The sequence below is a fragment of the Pelodiscus sinensis genome, chromosome 7 (assembly GCF_049634645.1).
Source record: "Pelodiscus sinensis isolate JC-2024 chromosome 7, ASM4963464v1, whole genome shotgun sequence".
In the NCBI taxonomy this organism is placed as follows: Eukaryota; Metazoa; Chordata; order Testudines; family Trionychidae; genus Pelodiscus; species Pelodiscus sinensis.
This window is the reverse complement of record NC_134717.1, coordinates 3,078,753-3,103,793: the sequence shown is the minus strand read 5'-3', so window position 1 is coordinate 3,103,793 and position 25,041 is coordinate 3,078,753. Positions and strand designations below refer to the sequence as shown.

The following is a 25,041-nucleotide window of genomic DNA, read 5'->3' as shown; positions in this document are numbered from 1 at the left end:
ACTGCTAATTGCAAGGAACAATAACCTAGACAAAGGGATGCAGGACAGCAACAAGCCACCTGATTGTGAAACCGACAGGATATAGAGAAAAGAGATGGATTAGGGTGCTTCTAAGATAACCGAGTTCTGGCTTGCATGTAGCACAATGGCATGCAATGCCTCTGGGCAGAATGTAGCCCTGCTGATTTCTACAGTGCAGCTTGGTAGGGGTTTTCCAGCTGTGTAAACTGCAGTTTAATTTGGCTCCATATTTAAAATCTTTTCCTCACCTATTTACCTTCTCCGATCTCCTTTTTTCCTGATTCACTCAATGCAATTTGCTATTCTTTTGTCAGATTTCCACTCCTCCTACCATCCCAAACCTTTGATTGAAGAGCCCTCTAGACTTACTGCTTACGGTCCAGTCCTACATCCCTTTTATGAGCAGCCTTATTGAAGCCAGGGGGTTCTACTCATGAGTGAGTAAAATCAGACCCCAAATTGGTAGTAGCCATATAAATCATTGCCAGGCAACCATATGGTGGAGCGGATTTAAACATCTAACATCAGGATGATTTTAATACTACCAAGAACAGCTGGGAGGCTGCCAGTAGCTTTACAATGAGCAGTATTTTGCTGCTTGCAACACTAGAGTGAAATTGTCTTTCATCAGCTCCATTAGAAACCCTTTTGTTAATCTAAGGCTTTAGAATTTAGTCATGACGACAGTGCTCTGAGCAAAAAACCAGTGTATCAGGACTCAGTTGCACGCGAACTTTTAAAACCCAAACTTTCAGAACTGGGAATGGAGGAAGGGAGAGGGAGAGGTTGTTGATTGGTTTGCTTTGTTTTGAAACCTTGAGTACTTTTCTGCAGTTATTGAATTCATAGATCCCTTTTGCTGAACTTGGGATCCTATTACAAAAAATTTACTGGCTGGTGAGGATGTTACTAATCCCCTGCACAGGAGAGAATTCTTGATCTGATTAAATGTCATGTTGCCTGCCAGTGGCTGGCCTACAAAGAGGAAAAATATAAGCTACTGCCGGGGTTCTCAAACTGGAATCTGGGACACCCCCATCCCTCAGGATTTAATGAGATTATTATTTGGGGAGGTCACAAATTGTCACCCCCCAAACATCGCTTCACCTCCAGTATTTGCAATAGTGTTAAATATTTTTTTAAAGTGTCAATTTACAAGGGGAGAGGTCACACTCAGAGGCTTGCCGTGTAAAAGGAGTCACCAGTGCAAAAGCTGGAGAACTACTGAGCTACATGACACCCAAAAAACTATGTTAAAAGATTAAGGTTGTAAAGTAAATAATTTAAAAATTAGGAAATACCAGATTTTAAAGTTGCCAGTACAATCAAATGGCTCCCTTTTACATATGCACTAGGGTACAGTCTTTAATTAACTTCCAAAAGAGTTACTGCACGAGTTGGACAGTACTTAGTTAACGAGCAACTATTCAATATTTTGTTTTATCTTTGTTATTCAATATGTGGCCCAAGGCAAAGATACTATCCAATTCTCCGTGGTGGCACTGAAATTCTTTAACCAGGAGATCATCCTTTCTCTTCCTGCCACCCCATGCTTCATTCACTGTGTATCTTCCAACTCCAGCAACAAATGTGGCAAAGATCTTGTGCTATGGACAACTGCCTCTTTCTCTGATTCATCTCCAGAGCATGGCCTGCCCTGTGCATTGAAAAATCATATAATTAAACACATCATGATGCATATAATACAAGGGGCCTTAATTATTTCCCCAGGGTAAAAAACAGACAAGCAAACTTACCCTCCCCCTCTACTTCCAAAAATTCCATCCAATGGCATCCTACACACATCCTACTTATCAGCAAGCTTGGAGCCTTTAGATTTGCAAAACAGGATTCTGACATTTAAAGTGAGGTATCCTAAGAGCAGTAATAGGTTTTCACCCTCTATGTGGAGCAGATACTAGAGTGGGACGAGAGACACACTTTGCCAGAGGATTTCAGATATTTGCTGACCCAAGAGGGTGAGACTCATCTGGAATCTTGGGTTCCATAGGAAGGGAGTGTGGTATAGTGGTCACAGACTCTTCTGCCCCTGTCCCCACCAGCCTGTCCTAGGCTATGGGTACGTCTAGACTACATGCCTCTGTCGCCAGAGGCATGTAGATTAGGCTACCAGGCATAGGAAAATGAAGCAGCGATTTAAATAATCACCGCTTCATTTAAATTTACCTGGCTGCCGCGCTGAGCCGATCAGCTGTTTGTCGGCTCAGCGCGGTAGTCTGGACGTGCGGGTGTCGACATCAAAGGCATTTGTCGACCACCCGGGTATACCTCCTGGCGCCAGAGGCATGTAGTCTAGACGTACCCTATGTCTACACTACGCGGACGATTTGAAAGAGGATATGCAAATTTGGTGGGAATTTGCATATCTTCTTCCGATCTCACTTTTGAAAGCAGAGCTTTCGAAAGTGAAAGTAGTTGGGACGTGGCTTTTTTGGCAGCCCCCCTCTTTTTTTAAAAAGCTGATTTTCCTCAAAAAATGAGGAAAGTGAGATCGGAAGGAGATGCGCAAATTCCTATGGAATTTGCATATCCTCTTTTGAGTCTTCTGCGTAGTCTAGACGAGCCCCTAGTGTTGTATCTTTCTCCTGAAGCATCAACTCCAGGAAAAGATCTTCCGGGCCACATCCACTGGGTCCCTCAATGCCTTCAAGGAGGTGCGGGTGCTCACTTCTTGAATACCGCATACAGGTGTGATCACCTCCTCTCAAAAAAGATATCTTGGCATTTGAAAAAGTTCACAAAAGGGCAACAAAAATGATTAGTGGTATGGAACAGTTGCTATATGATGAGATATTAATAAGACTGTGCCTATTCAGTTTAGAAAAGAAGTGACTATGGGGGATTGTGATAGAGGTCTATAAAATCATGACTGGTGTGGAAAAAGTGAATAAAGAAGAGTTATTTACTCCTTTCCATAACACAAGAACTAGGGGTCACCACATGAAATTAATAGGTAGCAGGTTTAAAACAAACAAAAGGAAGTTTTTCTTCACACAATGCACAGTCAAACTGTGGAACTCCTTGCTAGTTGATGTTGTGAAGCCCAAGGCTATCATGGTTCAAAAAAGAGCTAGATTCATGGAGGACAGGTAGATTAATGACAATTAGGCAGAATGAGCAGGGATGGTGTCCCTAGACTCTGTTTGCCAGAGGCTGGGAATGGGAGACAGGGGAGGAATCACTTGATGATTACCTATTCTGCTCACTTCCTCTGGAACATCTGGCATTGGCCACTGTTGGAAGACAGGATACTGAGATAGATGGACCTTTGGTCTGACCCAGTGTGTTCATTCCTATGTTCTGCGGGCCTTTGTAGTTAGTACTCAGTCTTGTAAGAGGACCCCAGAAGGGTCTCAATATGATCGGATGCAACCCTTCTCTGGAAGGTTATTTATTTCAATAAAGTTACTCCCAGCCACCCTCCAGTGTAGTTTTGGCTGCAGGAACTCTTAGGATCTACACTGTCATTTTGCTCCAACAGAGAGAAAGGCAAAAAAGCTCTCCCTCATCTTGCACTGAACCCATTCACATTCAATAAGGGCTGCCATGCTCAGTGACAGCTGCAGCTCTCTGGATAATGCATTCCTTCTTATGACAAAACAGGGAGGCTCTTCTCCTCGCTCCCTTGGAAAAGGGTTGAATGAAGGGAAGTCTCCTCACTATGTCTGCCTGGGACTGTGTTCAAGTCAGGCCTTGTCTATTCTGGGGTAACAGAAAGGAAAAAGGGAGAAATGAATAAGAGCACCTTCTGCTGAGGAAGGTGACAAGAGATTAGTATTCCCAACACGCTTTTGTTGCAGGCTAGGTTATCTGGATGGCCCTGGCTGCTGCTTCTGTGCAGATTTCACATGTTTATTATTTATATCCGAGCGTGGCAGGCTGTAAAATGGAAAGAGCCAATGAATCAAGTCTCTTTGGCAGGCATTATAAGCAAAGCCATTCCAGTTTCAATCCAGGCCAGAAATGCTCCGGCATCCCCAGATGGAGCTCATTAATCAGTCTTTATGACTGTCTACAAGGATCCTCTGTGTAGACGAGGGGGAGATGAGATGGACCATTGAAACTTGATACAGAAGTGAAGAGAGGGTCCTTTCTAGGGTGTAAATAGACCTGAGGAGGTGGGGAGTGAAGTTGTTTGGGGCAATAGTCTGTGTTTTTCACTGAGATATTTATATAATCACATGTATGCAAGGATGGAGATGGTAAAAAAAATAATGAATGCAGAAGAAGGAAGATTGCAAATGTGGTGTGTGGGGAATGACATGGTTTTAATTTTTGCTAATTGTAGCTGGCTCTGTCTTTCAGTACAAATGTAAAATTAGGTCACTTTCACCAACCTTTCCATACAGCTATGCCAAAGCTCCCGGCCAGTACGTGGGACCAGGCTTCAGTGAGGGTGGAGATGAGGTTCTGAGCCAACATCTGGAAGAAAGTGTTTGGTGCAATGCCTGCAGCTAGGTTCCTAGCTCAACTGTAATGTTTCAGGGAAACATGGGATACGTCTAGACTGGCATGATTTTCCGCAAATGCTTTTAACGGAAAAGTTTTCCGTTAAAAGCATTTTCGGAAAAGCGCGTCTAGATTGGCACGGATGCTTTTCCGCTAAAGCACTTTTTGTGGAAAAGCGTCCATGGCCAATCTAGACGCGCTTTTGCGCAAAAAGCCCCGATCGCCATTTTTGCGATCGGGGCTTTTTTGCGGAAAACAAATCTCAGCTGTCTACACTGGCCCTTTTGTGCAAAAGTTTTGCGCAAAAGGGACTTTTGCCCGAACGGGAGCAGCATAGTATTTCTGCAAAAAGCACTGATTTCTTACAGCAGAAATTCAAGCAGCCAGTGTAGACAGCTGGCAAGTTTTTCCGGAAAAGCGGCTGATTTTCTGGAAAAACTGGCCAGTCTAGACACAGCCCTATGGTCCAGATTTAGAGACACCAGGGTATTGAGCAAATTTACCTCTGGAATAGTTTAACTGAAAATCAAGACATTGTTATCCACTTTCACATCCCTCCTTCAAACTCTCCTTTGCCAAGATATCTACAAAAAAACTAGAAAATGGTTTAGAGGCTGTGGCTTTCAGACAACTACGGTTCACACTGGCCAATATTGTCCCAATGTTTCCTTGTATTTTCCCACCTGTCCACCCCATCTGTTGACTCTTCTCTTGTATTTGGATTGCAAACCCTTTGGGGGAAGGAACTGTCTTTTTGTTCTGTTTGTACAGCACCTAGCACAATGGGATCCTAGTGTATTCGTGGGACTCCTAAGTGCTATAGTAATACAAATAAATGATAATTTAAAAAAAGGCCTGCCTTTCCTGGGTGATGAACCTTAGCAGTGAATGAACAAACAAGGCAGTGTGTTGTTTCCACCCTGCAGTTGTTCCCTGGGTTTTCTGTGTACCTGGTTTCATGTAACACCTGCACAGTGCTCTGTTGCCTAGCTACCCCGTACATCAGAGCAGGGCTGGGAATGGAGCCTTGGCTAGGGGCTGAGGCTGGGGCTGCAGCTGGGATCAGATCTGGAGAAGGGCTGGGTGGTGCTTCTTCTCTGCCCTCTCCCTATGGGGGGCTGGTCTGGGCCCCATCATGCCCCCCACAAGGTCCTCCATACTCCATACCTTAACCATACCTCCTATGGGAGCAGCACTGCAGTTTGGAGACCTTGGTGTTAGTTTCAAGAATCCTGTCTCCAATCCCAAATAAGCAGCAAGACTTGTTTGCTGAAGTTAGGCAGCTAGAGAGCAAATAACACAGAAGAGCTAAAAAGTTTGTCTCAGGGGACAAAGGGGATGACTGGTTGGAAGTCTAAGGTAACAACCTATGACAGAAACTCTGTGGAGGGCCGCTAAGCAGGGGAGGCTTCCCAGACCAAGGGACTCAACAGCAGGAAATCCATACAGAATTTTTGCTTCCTTTAAGATACATTTTTTCTGAACTGCTTTTGTTCTAAGTCGTGGGTTCCCAAACTGGGGGACAAAGAAATTCCAGGGGACCACAAGGCAACCCAGACCCTCCCTCCATCAATCCCCCCCCCCCTCAAAGTTGTGCTGCTATTTTAGTTTTTTAGTTCCTTTTTTTTTTTTTGCTCAACAAGTTTGGCTGCTATGGGGGGGGGGCGGCATGAAGGTTTCTCAAAAATCAAAAAGGGGGCGTGATGCCGAAAAGTTTGGGAACCACTGTTCTAAGTCACCGCTTTTCAAATGGTGTGGTCAGGACCCCGAAGTAGAATCATAGAATCATAGAATAATAGGACTGGAAGGGACCTCGAGAGGTCATCGAGTCCAGCCCCCCGCCCTCAAGGCAGGACCAAGCTCCGTCTACACCATCCCTGACAGATGTCTATCTAACCTGTTCTTAAATATCTCCAGAGAGGGAGATTCCACCACCTCCCTTGGCAATTTATTCCAATATTTGACCACCCTGAGTAGGTTGGGAGTAGGGATGTTAAAATGCATGTAATTAAGTAACCGTGTAAGCACTGACAATTTCCCAGCAGTTGGCTCCCTGGGAGCTGGTGTGCACAGGGAGCCTGCTTTTAAACCGGCTCCTGCTTGCCCACCCTCCCATGCTGCTGCCTCTGATACAGAGGCAGGAGGGGGGGGCAGGCAGGGAGCCGCTATGCGGGTTAAAAGCAGCAGCGAGGGGCAGGCGGTTTTCACCAGCTCCCTGTGCAGCGGGAGGCTGCTGCAACCAGGAAGGTTAACTGGTGAGTGCAGGTTCCAGGCGCCCCCAGGCGGGACCCTCTGTCAGGGCGCTTGCCGGGCCGGCCGGGCCAGCGCTGAGGCTGCAGCCGGGGGGGGTTCAGCCCCCTGGCCGCGCGACGTAGGCTGCGTCCTCCTCTCTCCGCCCCAGCCCGGCTGCAGCGCATGCGCGGCGCGCCCGCTAGGTGGCGCTGCCGCGCAACGGCCGTAGCTTCCCCTTGACGCGAGGGGGCGGGGGCGGGGCGGGGGCGGAACGCGCGCGCGGCGGGGCCGGTTGCCGGCCGGAGCGGGAGAGCGCGGGACCCGGCTGGAGGCGCGAGATGGCGCGTGGGGGCAGCAAGGTAAGGGCGGGGGCAGGGTCCTCCCCGTCCCAGGATCCCGTCAGCCCCGCGCTGAGGGGGGCCACGGCGGCCGGTAGCGCTTCTTCCTCGCGCTGCGCCTGGGCTTGGCCCCCTACCCCGTGCAAGGGGGCCCCCCCCGGGGTGCTGGCCCCTGCCCCGCCCCCTTCTCGCCCCTCAGGCGCTGGCCTCTGCCCCGCCCCCTCTCCTGGGCTGCGCCCCGCCCCCTTCTCCCCCCCTCAGGCGCTGGCCTCTGCCCCGCCCCCTCTCCCGGGCTGCGCCCCGCCCCCTTCTCCCCCCCTCAGGCGCTGGCCTCTGCCCCGCCCCCGGGCTGCGCCCCGCCCCCTTCTCCCCCCCTCAGGCGCTGGCCTCTGCCCCGCCCCCTCTCCCGGGCTGCGCCCCGCCCCCTTCTCCCCCCCTCAGGCGCTGGCCTCTGCCCCGCCCCCTCTCCCGGGCTGCGCCCCGCCCCCTTCTCCCCCCTCAGGCGCTGGCCTCTGCCCCGCCCCCGGGCTGCGCCCCGCCCCCTTCTCGCCCCTCAGGCGCTGGCCTCTGCCCCGCCCCCTCTCCCGGGCTGCGCCCCGCCCCCTTCTCGCCCCTCAGGCGCTGGCCTCTGCCCCGCCCCCGGGCTGCGCCCCGCCCCCTTCTCGCCCCTCAGGCGCTGGCCTCTGCCCCGCCCCCGGGCTGCGCCCCGCCCCCTTCTCCCCCCTCAGGCGCTGGCCTCTGCCCCGCCCCTTCCACTCTCCTGGGCTGTGCCACACCCCTTTCTCCTACCCCCCCCACCTCTCTTCCTGGTCTGCCTCCCACACCCTCCCCCGCCTTGTAAGGACATCGCTACCCTTCTTCGAAATAAAGAGCAAAGCCATTTCCTCGCTGGCTGTCCAAACCCGTCTGCCCCGTCTCGCCTGCGCAAGCGGCACTGGCGCCCGGCACCGGGGTATCCTCCCCGCCGCTTGTAGTGAGCTAGCCAACGTACCGTTCGGTCTGCCCAAGCTGGCGTTCACGTCCACAGCTGCAACGTAGACATACCCTCTGCCTTGCTGTCTGACTTTTCTACACTGGCACGTTTAGTCGCCAAAACTTGCTTTTTGGCGACAAAACAGTGAGAGCATTTACACTGCAATGGGACTCTTGTTGGGAAAAACATCCAGTTTTGGACACACAAAAATTCCAACCTGGCGAGAGACTTTTCCTCTCCCTTTAGTATCAACAGTGAGTCAGTGTGGACTCTGCTGTTTGTTTTGTCAACAGAACTGACTTCCGCCAGTATCCAGCACTGCCTGCCCTGATGGCTCTGCTCAGTGTTTTGTGATCTCTGCTGCCCCTCAGGCATACCCCTCTCCCCTTTCAAAGCTCTGGGGAAATATCTGACAGCTGAGTGAGCTGCTCAGTTGGGGAACAAAAACCAAATAATTGGAGTGCCTCTGTTCGGCTGCTGCAGGGGGAGAGCTGGATGGACTGCTGTGCTGCTTTGATGTTCCTTAGCACAGAGAGCTCACAGAGCTACAAGGGAATCCCAAGAAATGCAGGGATCAGCTCTGCCTTCCCACAACATTACACTGTGGGATGCCTACCCACATTGCTTTGTTGACTGGGGAGCTAGAAATGTGTCCATGAAATGTTGACAATGGGAGGGAGAAAAACAAGTTTGACCAGTTTTAACTTTTGGTGACTTTTGCATGTCTACAGCACTTTTGTCGCTAAACCTTTCCAGTGTAGACATAGCCTGAATCCAGATCCCTTCTTCTGTTAAATAGTAATGAAAATGTAGCCGTGTTAGTCTGGTGTAGCTGAAGCAAAATGCAGGACTATGTAGCACTTTAAAGACTAACAAGATGGTTTATTAGATGATGAGCTTTCGTGGGCCAGACCCACTTCCTCAGATCAAATAGTGGAAGAAAATAGTCACAACCATATATACCAAAGGATACAATTAAAAAAATGAACACATGAAAAGGACAAATCACATTCCTTCTGTTCTGAAATGGTTAGAACAAGAATTTGAGCATTAAAAGAATTTTCTTTATGCATCTCTGGCAGATTAAATCTCTTAAAGACACACTATCAGCTTGACTTTTAAAAACTGAATTGTTTGTAAAAAAAGTTTTCACAGAGAGTGCTCTTTAGTATAACCGAAGTTTTTAAAAATGTCTTTCGGGACTGTTGCTACAACTCCCGACTTCTCCCATGAGGACTGCAGTAAGGGAGCTGCCACCACCACTGTTTCTTCCAGCTCCTTCCCCAAAGGAGCTCTCATGGCTGCCTGTACTATCAGCCCCACACAGCATGCCCAGTGGAGCTAGAGGAGCCCTCTGCCCATGGCTGGGTTGTGAGTGGGGGCTGTTCCTGGAGTACTGTTTAACCGTTACCTTATAAGCATTACTCTTTAAGGGTGATGGTTATTGGGTGTCCGTCTAACCAATTACTTGTTAACATCCCTAGTGCATACATTTTCCTTTTTTTCCCAAATAAAAAGAAAATTAATTAAGGACCTGAGCAATACTGGGTAAATATACTAGTTTGGGAATACAGGCAGTCCCCGGGTTACATACAAGATAGGGACTATAGGTTTGTTCTTAAGTTGAATTTGTATGTAAGTCGGAACTGGCTCCAGATTCAGCTGCTGCCACTGAAACTGACCAGGGGCTGACTAGAGGAAGCCGGAGGCAGAATTGCTCTGCCCCCAGCTTCCTGGAATCAGCCTGATCAGTTTCAACAGCTGCTGAATCTGGAGCCTGGGACAGAACAGCTGGGGCGCTGCCCGGTAGGTTCCCACAGGACCAACCCGGCAGCACCCCAGCTGCTCTACCCGAGGCGTCCCGCAACAAAAGCCTGGTCTGCTGGGGGGGAGGCGCACTAGCTGCGCGCCCTCCCCCCCCAGCAGACCAGGGAGACCCGAGCAAAGCCGCACAGGTGGAGGGACCCCGCTGCCCGTGCGGCTTTGCTCCTGTCTCCCTGGGGTGCTGGGGGGAGCCCCCCCCAGCACACCAGGGAGACTTGAGCAAAGCTGCACAGGCGGAGGGACCCCGCCGCCTGTGTGGCTTTGCTCCTTTGCCCCGGAGCAAAGCCGCACAGGCAGCGGGATGCCGCCTGGGCGGCTTTGCTCCTGTCCCCCTGGTCTGCTGGGGGGGGTCCAGCGGCTTTGCTGGACCCCCCCCCCAGCAGACCAGGGGGACAGGAGCAAAGCCGCCCAGGCGGCGGGGGTCCCGCTGCCTGGGCGGCTTTGCTCCCAGGCAAACGAGCAAAGCCACCCAGGCGGCGGCTTTGCTTGGGTGTCCCTGGTCTGCTGGGGGGGGGGGGGGGGCAGCGACTTTGCTGGACCCCCCCCAGCAGACCAGGGAGACCGGGAGAAGCTTTTCTCGCCCCGGAGGACACGGGTGGCGACTCGCCGCCCGTGAGCTCCGGGGTGAGAAAAGCCCCATTCGTAAGTGCGGATCCGACGAAAGTCGGGGACTGCCTGTAAATGTAAAGAAGCTATTGTAATCAGATGACTGAAACAATAGCACTAACACCTCCAAATACAGGCATGTGGAAAAGCTGAGTAGGAACTGAATCCAAGAGGTTTCAAATGCAGGGGCTAGAGCTTTAATTGATGGAAATATTTTGGTCAGTGCTTGTTTGAGAGAGATAGCACAGAGAGAAGCAGAATGAAAGCCAAGCAGATACAGCCTAGAACATGGTATGTGGCCCTGGGAGAAGCTTAAAGAAAAGTTTGGGGACAGAGTGCTGTCTGAAAGAGTTTGATGCTATGAGCTGGTTTTTTGTTCCTTCTCTCTGGAGAAACAGGACTTACCTTTGATTCAATCTCATTTAATTACAAAAAACGTATCTGTGTCTGTCATCAATTTTTCCTCCCAAATGGAACAGCATGAAGGGCCCTGAACTTAGAACTAGCCTCTTGGGTCAAAAGTAACGTTACTGTCTAAATAGAATAGGTGGACAGAGAATGGGGAAAAGTGGTATGACGCACAAAGTGGGTGAACTGTGTCATGGCAGCAAAAGTCATGTTACACGTACACTCAGAGAAACGATGATTGTCTCCAAGCTAGAAAAAGTCCCATATACTAGCAGTCCAGCTTGCTCCCTTGCTGAATTAATCTTCTGGCTTTGTGCATCCAGATGACACAATTATTTAGTTAATCAAGATAAGTGGAGACTGAAAAACTTCAGAGGGACCTAAGAATGGGCAACACAGTGGCAGATTAAATATTAATAAATCCAAAGTAATATTTCTCCCCAAACTGGGAAGAATAATTTGATTTGTTCAGACACATTGATTCTAAATTAACTGTGTTAGCACTCAAGGAATTGACCTGGCATCACTGAATAGCTCATTTAAAATCACTGATCATTGTACAAAGATAATCAGAAGTGCTAACAAGATGAGAAAACCACAGTGCATTTGAAAATAGAACATAAGCCTCCCAAGTCACATAGGTGCTTTTGAAAATTGTACTAAGGATTTTTTTTAAATAAACCCAATATATTAAAACAGCTTTCATAAGGAATAATAAACTCATGCTTTGTAATGAGCCAATTTGCTTATAGACAGGGCTAGGAAAACACTTCTCCTATGGGTAGATTATTCTATTCTAGTTTGCTTCAAGATTTCTTATATCTTCCACTGAAGCATCTGTTCATGGCCAATCTTTGAGGGCTAATCTATAGGAACATTTAATTTGTGGCAAGTAGGGATGTTAATGGGTAAACCAGTTAACCATTAAGTATCACCTTTAACGGTTAACCCATACCCAAAGGAACAGCCTCATGCCGGAGGCCTGTCACGGATGGAGGGCTGCTCCAGTCCTCCTGTGCCCTGTGTGGAAGTGAGCATGGAAGTGGCAGCAGCTCTGCCAATCCCATGTGGGGCTGCTGGGAGCAAGCTGTGTAGGTAATGCTGCCTTGTGTGGGGCTGAAAGCAACTAGGCTGGAACAGCCTCTGCCTCCAGTGGGAATGCCATTCTCCCTATCTGCTCCCATTTAATCAGTTAACCGGTTAACTAATTAAATAGGATTTTACCTCCCCAGTAGCAAGCTGGGGTATGAATCTACTCCACCTCAACATTAGTCAACAATTCACGATGCAATGCTGTTGCAAAAAAATAAAATAAAATTTGTTGGGCTTGTATTAACCAGAGGTATACATGCAAGTCATGGGAAGTGATAGTACCATTCTATTCAGCACTGGTTAGGCCTCAGCTGGAGTACTGTGTCCGATTTTGGTAACAGCTGTACGGAAAGGATCCAGAGGCAAGTTCAAAAGCCATATGAGCAAAGCTTAAAGGAACTGAGTATGTTTAATGTGGAAAAGAGGAGATTAAGAAGGGTTGTGATAGTGATCTTCAAATATTTGAAAGACTTCTATAAAAAAGGTGAAGAAAAATTGTTCTCCCTTGCCACAGAGAACAGGATAAATGAAAGTGGGTTCAAACTACATCTTAGCAGATTTACATTAAATACAAGGAAAAGAAATTCCTAACTGTAAGAACAATAGGACAATAGAACAAACTTCCTAGGAAAATCATGCAATTTCCTTCACTGGAGGTTTCCAAAAAGAGGCTGGTTAGCCATCTGTCGTGGATGATTTAGACACATACATGCTGTGTCTTGGCATGTGGTTGAACTAAATGACCCTTGCAGTCCTGTCTAACCTGATAGTTCTACACCTCTATGCTATACATTTACAGGTTGAACCTCTCTTGCCCAGCACTCTTTGGTCTGGCAACATCTATGGTTTGGCTTGATTTTAGTTAACTGGATGTCCTCTTATGGGTGTGGCCAAGTTTTCCATGGTCCCATAAAGTTTGTTTACAGCCAGTGGTCCTGGCTCTCAGTGTTTTGTGCCGTTATTTAGCTCTAATTTACCCCTAGATGTCTTCTCAGAGCCCAGTAAGCAGGGAAAGTGTTGATAATGCTGCTAGACAGTATTGACCTCCCATGGTTTGGCAAATTCCCTGGCTCAGCACCGGTTAGGTCACGAAGGGGCCAGACTAGAGAGGTTCAACCTGTATTCTGCTCAAGACTACCTGCATGAACTCTGCTAATGTTCATTAATAGCTTGCTAATGCACTTTGATCTGGCCCCATTTCAATGAGGATAAAATAAAGCACATTATCCAACTGTTAACATTGGTCAACAGAGTCCATGCAGAATTAAACCGGGGCGAACTAGATTCACACCTCAGCTTTATATAAACTAAAGGTAGATAAATCCTGAGACATATACTGGACTAAGTAGACCACTAGTCTGATTAAGTATGGGAAATGCTGTATTCTTATCCTCTATGCATACAAATGAGGAGTTAAAACAAGAAAAGGGATTAGCAATGCAGTAAATTGAAATGTAAGTTTTATGTTGATCAAGGAATGAATTAACTCCATGATTTCACTGAAGTGTGCCCCATCACATTCTAATCAGTTTGGTACTTTCTTCCAGGCAGCCATAGTGCTGTGTATGGATGTAGGCTTTGCAATGAGCAATTCTGCTCCTGGAGAGGAGTCTCCATTTGAGCAAGCTAAGAAGGTGATGACGAAGTTCGTGCAGCGGCAGGTATGTGTGATTTCTGTTTGAGCATGACACTCTTAGAAGGTTAGAAATGAAAGGAAAACAGTGAGGCTCTTTAGACTCTTGTTCTTTGTTCTTTTTATTTGATTATATTGTGTTTAGCTGGGAAACTTGTTAGAATTATTCTAATTGTTTCATGTGAACACTGGCTTTACTCCCAGCATATTTTTGTGGATGAGAAGTCACTCCCCCTTTTAAGATACAAGAGGCTTTTATGGAAAAAGAGGGCTGTCATCTTATAAAATGTTTCAGCATTGTTAAAATTTAGTATCTTGTAGAATTACTCTGGGAACGGAATGATTTAATCTTACTCATTCTCCCCTCCCCCATATGTTGATTAGTGATGCCTGCTAGCTGAATTTAAGTCTAAGTTAATGAGCTCTGTGTATGCATACATTTAGGAAGGACTGTCTATATGATAGTGTGGAGTCTGCCATAATTAATGTGTAGTTGCATAATTTGTGCAGTTTGCTTTCTGTTTAACATGTGTGCACAACACTGTGTATATTTTTGTGTCCTTTTTGTACCTTCTCCATTTCCAGGTGTTTGCTGAGAGTAAAGATGAAGTCTCTGTAGTTCTGTTTGGTACAGATGATACACAGAATACCCTTGCCAGTGGTGATCAGTATCAGAACATTACTGTACAGAGACATCTGATGCTACCGGATTTTGACTTGCTGGAGGAAATACAAAATGCAATTCAACCTGGCTCTGAACAAGCAGACTGTATCCTCTCTGGTGGTAGAAAATCTCTGAACTAGATAATGTTGCATAGGGAACTGGGAGCCCATTTTGTGAAACTGGCCCAGAAATGTTGTTGAAGTCATAACTACTGTTAAACATGTATAGTTCTTTTGAGTTGGGAGTTGACCGTTTGTCCAAGGGCCAGATTCTCAGATTAACCAATTTTCAGAGTTGTTTATAAGATGTTAGGTGGAGTCTTGGCCCCAATTTGTTATTTCTAATATAGAGTCCTGAGTTAATTAAGCTTTGAGCACTTCTGGTATCTTCTTCTCTGTGAGACCGAGAGAGGAAAAAATATAGCAAAGAGATAATATCAGATTAGACTCCCAATAAGTTTTTTTAAGGGATTTATAAAGCCTAATGCAAAGTAGGTTTTTGTCAAATTAAACCAATTAAAACTTTTTTTAAAAAGCCTCCCACTGAAAGGGAAGCCCAACACAGCTGCATGTGCTTAGGCATATCAGATTGATCAGTTCTCATTTCACTGTGAAATGCATATATTATGAAAAGTCACTTCTGTTAGTGACATAAGGGAGAGTTTTGGAAAGCATTCCCCTGAACATTTCATTTGAAAGCTCTTCTTATTTCTCCTGTTCTTAAAAATCATGGTTTCAAGCTGTAATCTAGTGGGCAGAACCATGTCAGAAAAGCCTGCAGCCAGTCAGCTGTATGTTGCCACAAATTGAATCGTTCTCAGTTTGATGAGTAAGGAGGCATGTACTTGGGTAAGGGGCATCGTTGCATAAGTCCTGGTTTTAGGCATCGTTGAAATTCACAGAATTTCAGTTTATATGCCACCTAACCTATAGGTGCCTACATTCACTTATCTAATATTTTTCCTCTGGGTCTGCATGCTGCCCCCTCACTTTTAGATATCTGGTCACCCATCTTCTGCCTGAATAATACACACTACTGGCTTGCAATTGGTATCTAGACACCTGTCTCCCAAGTAAGCCCCAGAGCAATTCATAGACTGAGAAAGATAAATCCCTAGCTGCCAAAGTTGTATGTGGGAGTCTGATCCAGTAGGTGGCTTCTGAGCATGGCTGCTTGATCTAGGTTTCCCCGGTGAGTTCACACAACGACAGCTAGGGATAAAAGGTGAAGGACCTCTTACAACCCTTAGCCCGGCATATAAGGTACTCACCCAGAATGTGAGAGACCCCTGTTTAAGTTCCCTCCTCCTGAGAGAGAGAAGGCATTTGAACAAGGAACTGCCACCTGTCAGGTTGACCGCTAGACCATTGAATCTTCCTGTAGGGATCTCCTTCAGTTTACCCAGTTGAAGTTCTTTCACTTTTATTAAGCACTTGAATATTGAAATATTAACTGGACCAGTATAAAAAGTAGAGTAATTCTATAGCCTCATGATTAGGGCACTCACCTGAGCAATGGCTGATCCCTTAGGAGGAGCTGGGACTTGAGCCAGGGCATCTCCCACATCCTGAATGATTCCCCTGGGTATTAGGCTGAAAGTTATAAAGGAGGCCCTTCCCTGCTATCCCAACCCACCAAACTGCTTTGTTTCAGGCCTCATACAAACTTAGGTGACCTAAAGCTTGTCTTCCACTGGTTTGTGGGGATTGCTAGCAGCCTGGACTTAGGTACCTATTTCTGAGAGAGGGGTGAGGCTTAATACCCTCCTCTGGTTGGCTTCTCTCACTGGCTAGCTCAGATGTCTTCCTGCCTAGCATGCTGGCTTTGCTTTCAGTTTAAGGTGCCTATCTCTCCCTATGGGCAGCCGAGGTGCCTAACTCAGGCTTTGTGGATGGCAGTGTTGTTCCTGTGGATTTGCTAGGCCCCTTGAAAGTTGGGTGCTGTGATGCTCAGTGATGCGGAGCCTAAGTCCCCTTGTGGGTCTGGGCCACAGATCCCTACGCACAGAAATAAGTGTATATCTTCAGTGAAATTATTTTAGAAAAGAAATGTATCCAGAGAATATCAGAAACAAAAGTTTATTAAGAAAAGGGGAATTACTGTGAAAAATGACATCATGTTTTAGAACTACCTGTAGCTTTTGTTCATGGATTTCAAATAAAGAGACGATAATAATACAAAAGTCTAGGTGATCCATGTTTTCATTGGACTCAATCTTGCTCTTATCGTAGCTTTGCTCTTGACTTCAATAGCAAGCTTGGTTCTTGATAATCTTTCCTTTAAAGTGTAGGAAAAGATAGGGTTATGGGAAAGGCAAAAGCTAGTTTTAACAGCTGCTAGTTTGGTTGTCCTACCCTAAAAGGCTTTAACTGTCTTTGAAGAAACACAGAATTAAAGAGAAAACATGTATGTTTGTGGCACAATCTTTTTTTTCTAAATGTCTTTAACTCGTTTAGTCCTGGATGCACTTGTAGTGTGCATGGACCTGCTTCAAAAGGAAACCGTGTAAGTACTGCCGCCAAAGGACTCACACAAGAATTCTGAAATGGAGGGTTGGGAACTGTGCTGACTCCGTTCTAATGCTGCAGGGTTGTGTGACTAGGGAAGATGTTGTTTTAAAAAAATTACCTCAGTGAAAAGCTGTTCCTAAAAAGATCACTAGAGAGACCCAACTTCCCCCAAGCAATTTAAGTCACTTGAATAAGAGCCTGCCTACCTAGGGAAGTTGTACTGCTTTAAACTAAGGTGCGAATCTAAACTAATATAATGTTACCAGTCTAACTCTTTGAATGGGCACTTGCAGTCTGGTATAATGAAGCCTTTTGTTGCTTTGGAGGGGTTTAAGATAACTGAAGAAAGCCACTCTTATTCTGGAACAAGAGCAACTACATGGAAGTGGACATAGGAATTACTATGCTGGTTTAACTATTCCAGTATAACTGGAAGAGCTTTTCTTTGTAGATAAGCCCTAAATAGATTTTACAGTGTGCTTTTCTAGTCAGTAAATTTTGGATTTGTTTGGACTAATGAGGGGAAATAAATTCTTGAGAATATCTTGTATCCAGCTGCTCTGGGATGAAATCTCCATATACCTAATTGGGATATCTTAGTTTTTCTTCTACTTTCAGGAAGGAGCTAAATTATATGGAAATAACCTCTAGCTCTATTTCTGATCGAGCTAGTATGCTAAAAACAGGATGGGATGTCATGGTAAGCCAGTTTGAACCCACGACATTGGGTGGGATGCACTAGGGTGGCTAGCCTGTGCCACTTCTCTTGCCACCAGGGCCCTAGTACTATTTTGAATGTACTAGCTGGAGGTGAACTAGTGCATGTATATCTGTCCATGCTGGAAATTACACCTCCCAGCTACAGTGTAGACTTACCCTAGAATGAGGGATGTAACTATCCGTTTAAGAAATGAACCAGTTAAACAGTATTTGTAACTGTCTCAGAGGGGTAGCTGTGTTAGTCTGTAACTTTAAAAACACCATGAAAGGTAGGGATCCCATGGCAGGGGCTTCTCTTGACAGGGGCCTCTGTGGCTGGGGTCCTGTCAGCCAACCCACCGCGGGCAGGTGGCTCCTCCAGCCTGGCCTTTTATGGGCAGGGCTGCTCCGGCTGTGCTGGGCCTACTGGGCCATACTGCACATGGGAGGTTGTTCCGGCTGGGCCTCCCACACTGGGGGTGGGGGATGTTCCAGTTGGGCCAGGTGGCCAGTTAATTGGTTATTGGGTAAGCATGCCAGTAAGGCTAATGTTTACCAGGTAACGGGTTAGACTTTTCCCATCTCTATCTAGAATCCTGCCTTGATAAAGAAAAAAGGTGCTTTTTGCAGCAATTAGCTTAACAGGATTGGAAATAAACCTTTAACATCCATAACAAGGGGTCTGGTGGCACTGCAAATATTAATACATTTATTAGAGTATAAGGACATCAGCTTTCGTGAGCTGCAACTCACTTCCTCAGATGCTGAAGAGAAAAAGAAGTGATACAGAGATGGCAGTGTAGCACAAATAGAGGAGTGATACTTGGGAACAGGCGCTCAGGAAGAGTTCTAAGTCAGCCATAAAGATATTGCCATACTGTGGGGCTCAGCTGCTGTTCCCAAGTGCCCCTTCTCCTATTTGCACTACATTGATGACATCATCATCATGTGGATCCACAGGAAGGAGGCCTTTGAAGAATTCCACTGGGATTTCAACAATTTCCACCCCACCATCAATCTCAGCCTGGACCAGTTCACACAGGAGATCCTCTTCCTGGACACTATAGTACAAATAACTGATGGTCACACGCATACCACTCTATACTGGAAACCTACTGAATGCTATACTTACTTACACACTTCCAGCTTCATCCAAACCTCATCACACAATCCATTGTCCAGGCAAGCCCTAAGATCCAGCTGCATTTGCTCCAATCCCTAAGACAGAGATAAACACCTACAGGGTGTCTAGTAAGCATTCTTAAAACTACAGTACCCACCTGGAGAAATGAAGAACTAGATTGATAAAGTCAGGTGGATACCCAGAAGTCACCTACTACAAGACATACCCAACAAAGAAAGCAACAAAACACCATTACCTGCTGCCCCAGCTAAAACCTCTTCCACAGATCATTAGAGATCTACAACCTATCCTAGATGACTATCCCTCCCTCTCACATACTTTGGGAGGCAGGACAATCCTCATTTACAGATAGCCTCCCTCCCCAGACTTATACTACCAACTTTACACCCCACAACAGAAACACTAATTTAGGAATCTATCCCTGCAACAAATCCTGTTGCCAGCTCTGTCCACACACCTACCCTAGTGACACCATTACAGGACCTAACCACATCATCCATAACATCCAAGGCTCATTCACATGCGCATGTACTAATGTGATATAGGCCATCATGTGCCAGCAACGCACTCTTGCCATGTACTTTGGACAAACTGGACTGTCTGTACGCAACAGAATAAATAGACGCAAATCACACATTAAGAATGGCAACATGCAAAATACCTGTGAGGAAGCGCTTTTAACCTTCCTGGACACACAGTTTTGGACTTGCAAGTTGCTATTCTTAGGCAAATATCTTCAAAAACAGACTACAATGAGAAACTGCTGAGCTGGAATTCATATGCAAATTTGACACTAAACCAAGGTTTAAATGGACAGATTGCATGGTTCTCATGTTACAATAGATAATTCCCCAGTCAGGTACTCACATTTTTTCATCATTGTTGGAGATGAGCCACATCCACTCTGATTTAATTAGTGCTGATGTCACACTCCCATCTCTATCCCTGCCTTTTTTTCTTTTTCTCTTCAGCCTCTGAGAAAGTGAGTTGTAGCTCATGAAAGCTTATGCTCTTATATGCTAATAATTTTGTTAGTCTTTAAAGTGCTACCAGACTCCTTGTTTTTGTTGAAACATACTAACACAGCTATCTCTCTGAAACTTAACATCCATGTAATCACCAAAGACCAGATTCTCTTTGGTATAAAGTGTACCATTAACATCAGTGTAGTTAAACTAATGTATATCAGCTGAGAGCCAGGTTTTCTATTCACTTGGTGGGGAAAAAAAAAGAAAAAGGACACAGAGTTCCCTTGAATAATAATAAGGAAACACCTATGCTGATTGGATTCAGCATATCTTGATGTTTTCAGACTTCCATTACAAGAAATTCTAAACTTTATTAGAGATACAGTTTTACATTCTTAAAAACAAGTGTTCAGAAAATGAGGCAACCACATTTTTTTTAATTGCTACAAATCTTTGTTTTTATTGTTTAAGAGGAAAGAAATATGAGAAGCGACACATTGAGGTGTTTACAGACTTAAGCAGTCCCTTCAGTGAGGATCAGCTGGAAATTATCATCGCTAACTTGAAAAAAACGGGAATCTCACTGCAATTTTTGTAAGTGTGGCTGTAGCTCTAAAGTGTCTTCACAGCCGTGTGCCATTTTCATCACATAATTACAGCTATCTTAAATGATCTGCTGTTGTGGTAAGTGCTATGTTTGGTGTAAAGGTGCCACTAAGTGTAATAGTATTATTATTTGATTTCCCGGAGTGCCTACAGATCTTGGTCAGGGAACAGGGCCTCGCTATGCACTGCAATGCACAAACTCGGAAATAGAAAGATGGCCCTTTCACAAGGGCCTGACAAGCTCAGTATAAAACACGAGAAAGTAGAGAGTGAAAGAGACAGAAGGGAATACTCGGAAACAATAAGACGGTGGTCTCAGGAAGCCAGCTGCCTGTTTGTCTAAGGAAGGAGGATAATGAGGTAACTTACTCCCCAGCCCGCAGGGCAGCATGGAAGAACACATGAAAGGGCTTTTAAAAAAAATAACAAGTAGGCAATTGAATAGTGGAAAATATTGTAGACACCAATATTTAAAAAGGGCTCTAGAGGCGATCCTGGCAATTACAGACCGGTAAGTCTAACTTCAGTACCGGGCAAATTAGTCGAAACAATAGTAAAGAATAAAATTGTGAAGCATGTAGAAAAACATAATTTGTTGGACAAAAGTCAACATGGTTTCTGTAAAGGGAAATCCTGTCTTACTAATCTGTTAGAGTTCTTTGAAGAGGTTAACAAACATGCGGACAAGGGGGATCCAGTAGATATAGTATACTTGGATTTTCAGAAAGCCTTTGACAAGGTCCCTCACCAAAGGCTCTAGTGTAAATTACATGGCCATGGGATAAGAGGGAAGGTCCTTTCTTGGATTGAGAACTGGTTAAAAGACAGGAAACGAAGGGCAGGAATAAATGGTAAATTTTCAGATTGGAGAGGGGTAACTAGTGGTGTACCCCAAGGGTCAGTCCTGGGACCAATCCTATTCAACTTATTCATAAATGATCTGGAGAAAGGGGGTAAGCAGTGAGGTAGTAAAGTTTGCAGATGATACCAAACTGTTTAGGATAGTCAAGACAGAAGCAGACTGTGAGGGACTCCAAGAAGATCTCACCAAACTGAGTGATTGGGCAACAAAATTGCAAATGAAATTTAATGTGGATAAGTGTAAAGTAATGCACATCGGGAAAAATAACCCCAACTATACGTACAGTATGATGGGGGCTAATTTGGCTACGACAAATCAGGAAAGAGATCTTGGAGTTATCGTGGACAGTTCTCTGAAAACTTCCACACAGAGTGCAGCGGCGGTCAAAAAGGCAAATAGGATGCTAGGAATTATTAGGAAAGGGATAGAAAATAAGACCCAGAATATCTTACTGCCCCTGTATAAAACTATGGTTCTGTCAGCCGACGGTCAGGGCAGTAAGTCCCTTATGACCGGCTGAAGTTCTTTTAAATTGTGCTTGGTTCTGTTACAGCAACTGAAGGAGTCAGGTTAAAGCTTAAACAGTTACTATTTTATTGTTACAGGGTAAACTTAGTTGTTAAATGCTACTACTGTGTTACAGATAACACAGACACTACAGGACAGAAATTACACTAATAAGTCACTTACAGGTACCATGAAACCTTTTTGGTTCTCTGAGCTCTTATTAAATGCATGCAAAATAGACACATAGCAGGTATATATTCTCACCCCTGCGTTCCAGACTTGGCGTGGCCAGCGTCTTTCTCTCAATCCCTCGGGAAGAAGTAGGGCGAGGTTGGGCGTCCCACAGACCTCAGGAGACAATCAATACCTGCCAGCAGGTATAGATGATTGGAGCTCAAATGGGGTGGGCTGCTGAACCTCTTTTATACCCTTTGGGTCATGTAGGCTTCTTCCTGGTCTTAAGTGGCCAATTAGGAAAAATGGCTTTGAACACCAAGTTTCCCACGAAGGGTGCAAAGCATAATTTACACCTGGGAAAAATGCAGACAATGGGCACCTCTGGTATGTGATGGGCGAAGATTCCTCTCCTGGGACAGGGCAGGCGTGTCAATTACTGGTACTAGCCATCAGGGCGACGGGAGGCCCCGGGTCATCAGCTAGCCCATTTACTGTCTGGTTTCTGTTTATGGTAGAGTCAGGGACAGGCAGCACACCTGTGTTCCCAGGGCATCAAAGGCTGACTGCCTTTCTCTTGCTCTCTGGGGGGGGGGGAACAAGATGGGGTTTGTGGAAAAACAAGATGGGGTTTGTGTCTGGCTACAGGTACGCCCACATCTTGAATACTGTGTACAGATATGGTCTCCTCACCTCAAAAAAGTTATTTTGGCCTGGGAAAGGGTTCAGAAAAGGGCAACTAAAATGATTAGGGGTTTGGAACGGGTCCCATATGAGGAGAGGTTAAAGCGACTGGGACTTTTCAGTTTAGAAAAGAGGAGACTGAGGGGGGATATGATAGAGGTCTATAAAATCATGAGTTGTGTGGAGAGGGCTGATAAAGAAAAGTTATTTATTAGTTCCCATAATAGAAGAACTAGAGGACACCAAATGAAATTAATGGGTAGCAGGTTTAAAACTAATAAAAGAAAGTTCTTCACACAGCGTGTAGTCAACCTGTGGAACTCCTTGCCAGAGGAGGCTGTGAAGGCTAGGACTATAATAGAGTTTAAAGAGAAGCTGGATAAATTCATGGAGGTTAGGTCCATAAAAGGCTATTAGCCAGGGGATAAAATGGTGTCCTTGACCTCTGTTTGTCAGAGGCTGGAGAGGGATGGCAGGAGACAAATCGCTTGATCATTGTCTTTGGTCCACTCTCTCTGGGGCACCTGGTGCTGGCCACTGTCGTTAGACAGGATACTGGGCTAGATGGACCTTTGGTCTGACCCAGTACGGCCGTTCTTATGTTCATGTATTGTCAGGGAGGTGGAATAGATCACCTCACAGGTCTTTTTTAGTCTGGCTTCTGTCATTCTTAGGTAACTTAGGGCACTTCTTCACTCGCTGCGCTGAAGATCGATGTTGTGGCATTCTATTTAGTGAGTCTAGTATAGACCAATAAATTGAAAACTTAGGTCAGCTCCGGCAGGTACCTCTACTCGCAGTTGCGAGGAGTAAGGGAAGCCAGTTGGAGTGTTTGCTCTCGTTGGCCTCCCGCTGTGGGGACGCTGCCAAGGTCTGCTTAAAATAAGCCAACTCCAGCTATGTATTCTACAGAGCTGGAGTTGCATACCTTAAGCCGACTTTCCAGGTCTAGTATAGATCTGGCCTTAATGACACTGTTTGGTGTACAACAAAATATCATTTAACTTAGAGACTCTAGTTAAACTGTAACCCAGACTTGTAACATACACGTAAATGTCAGTTTTATTCATTAATTCAACAGCCATTTCAGTCTATTAAAACCTCATTCAGAATAACAGTTATTGTAGGAATGACAAATAGCACAGCTTTAATTAAGAGACTGGGAAAGTACTTTTTGCTGGGGTTTAGAACTGACTTTTGAAAGGGTATCAGGCTGAAGAAAGTGTCAGTCCAGATATAACTTTTGTCTTTTTTTTTTAATAATCCAAAATGCTTTAGTTGTTTCAGTTAAGGAGTAAAATAAATTAACTGTTTTCAATTGTACCCTTAGCTTGCCATTTCCAGTGGATGATGAAGATGGAAGTGGGGATTTAGGTGATGGTCGACATTCTGAAATGTATAGAAACTCTTTTCCAAGGAAGGGCTTAACTGAGCAGCAGAAAGAAGGCATCTGTATGGTGAGAAAATTGATGTTTGCTTTAGAGGAAGGAGGCCTGGATGAAATTTACACTTTCAGGTAAACTTGAATACTCCTTTTAGATACTAGTAGTTTAGTTTCTAATTTAATCCCCCAAAATTTTTAATGAATGAAGTGGCATTTTGAAGTTGTGTAAATTATCCCTCATTTTGGTCCTTTAAATCATCATCTTCATCACTTCAGTGGCTTTGATTTAAAGAACAGCCAAGAGAATTATTAGATACAATGGAAAGTGAATTTTCCTTTGTATGTTTCTGTCTTTGTTGAAAGTACCCTTCAAAGCAGCCTAAGGCTTTCCCCTGTCAGTAAAAAACAGGCTTTGTTTTGCACCCTAAGGCCAAACAGAATAATATATTTTTTATTGTGATTGTCCTTTAGGATAATCTACATGCATAAGACTATAACAGATTTAAGTCTCCCCCACCTGTCTTTTTTCTCAGTGGTTGTGAACAATACCACCATTCTGCCTGTTACTCAGACTTATAGCTTAGGCATCATCTTTGACTTGAACCTCTCTGTAGGTCCTCGCATTCAGGCTGTTTCAAAATCTTGGAGATTCTTTGTGGGTAACACCTCTTGGGATGTCACCTTTCCTGGTAATCCACACAGTGAAAACTTTGATGCCATCTCTTGTCATCTTGGTTCCTGAATGCTGCATCATCCTTTTTTCTGGCTTTGACAATGCAGTCTTGCCCTGTTCATCTCCATTTCATCTATAGCTGTCTGTTTTGTTGTTTCTTACACATAGATTGTAAGATCTTTGGGGACAGGCGCTGTCTGTTTCTAAAGAACTTTGTTAATACAGAATTAAGGTAGCACAATTAAGCATTCAGCAATCAAGAAATGTTAAAGTTGAATGTTTTACTTAACTTTGCCTCTTGAGTGTAAGAATTATAACAGTTTTAATTATGTGGACACAGGTTTTTAAATATACATACAACTTCGGTTGTGCCAACTGCTATTAAATTATCATGCATTATTTGATGTGGCTGTAGCTATGTGTATTTCCAAAAGGATTTATTTTTACAGTGAGATAATTAACATTTTAGGGTACATCTAGACTACATTCTTCTTTTGAAAGGAGATATGCAAATTTGGCGCTAATTTGCATATCTTCTTCCAATCGCTTTTTTGAAAGTGTTTTTTTAA

The 25,041-nt window shown here is 45.2% G+C and overlaps 1 protein-coding gene across 1 annotated transcript in view; it reads left to right on the top strand.

Moving 5' to 3' along the window:
- Positions 1-6,977: 6,977 nt before the first annotated feature.
- XRCC5 (X-ray repair cross complementing 5) overlaps positions 6,978-25,041 on the top strand; it is a 91,815-nt gene continuing 73,751 nt past the window's right edge. Inside the window, exons 1-6 of the mRNA XM_075933031.1 lie at positions 6,978-7,082; positions 13,512-13,625; positions 14,183-14,366; positions 16,718-16,766; positions 20,054-20,176; positions 23,746-23,931. Of these exons, the coding sequence (XP_075789146.1) occupies positions 7,062-7,082; positions 13,512-13,625; positions 14,183-14,366; positions 16,718-16,766; positions 20,054-20,176; positions 23,746-23,931 (677 nt within the window). The 5' untranslated portion in view covers positions 6,978-7,061. The remainder of the gene's footprint in view (positions 7,083-13,511; positions 13,626-14,182; positions 14,367-16,717; positions 16,767-20,053; positions 20,177-23,745; positions 23,932-25,041) is intronic.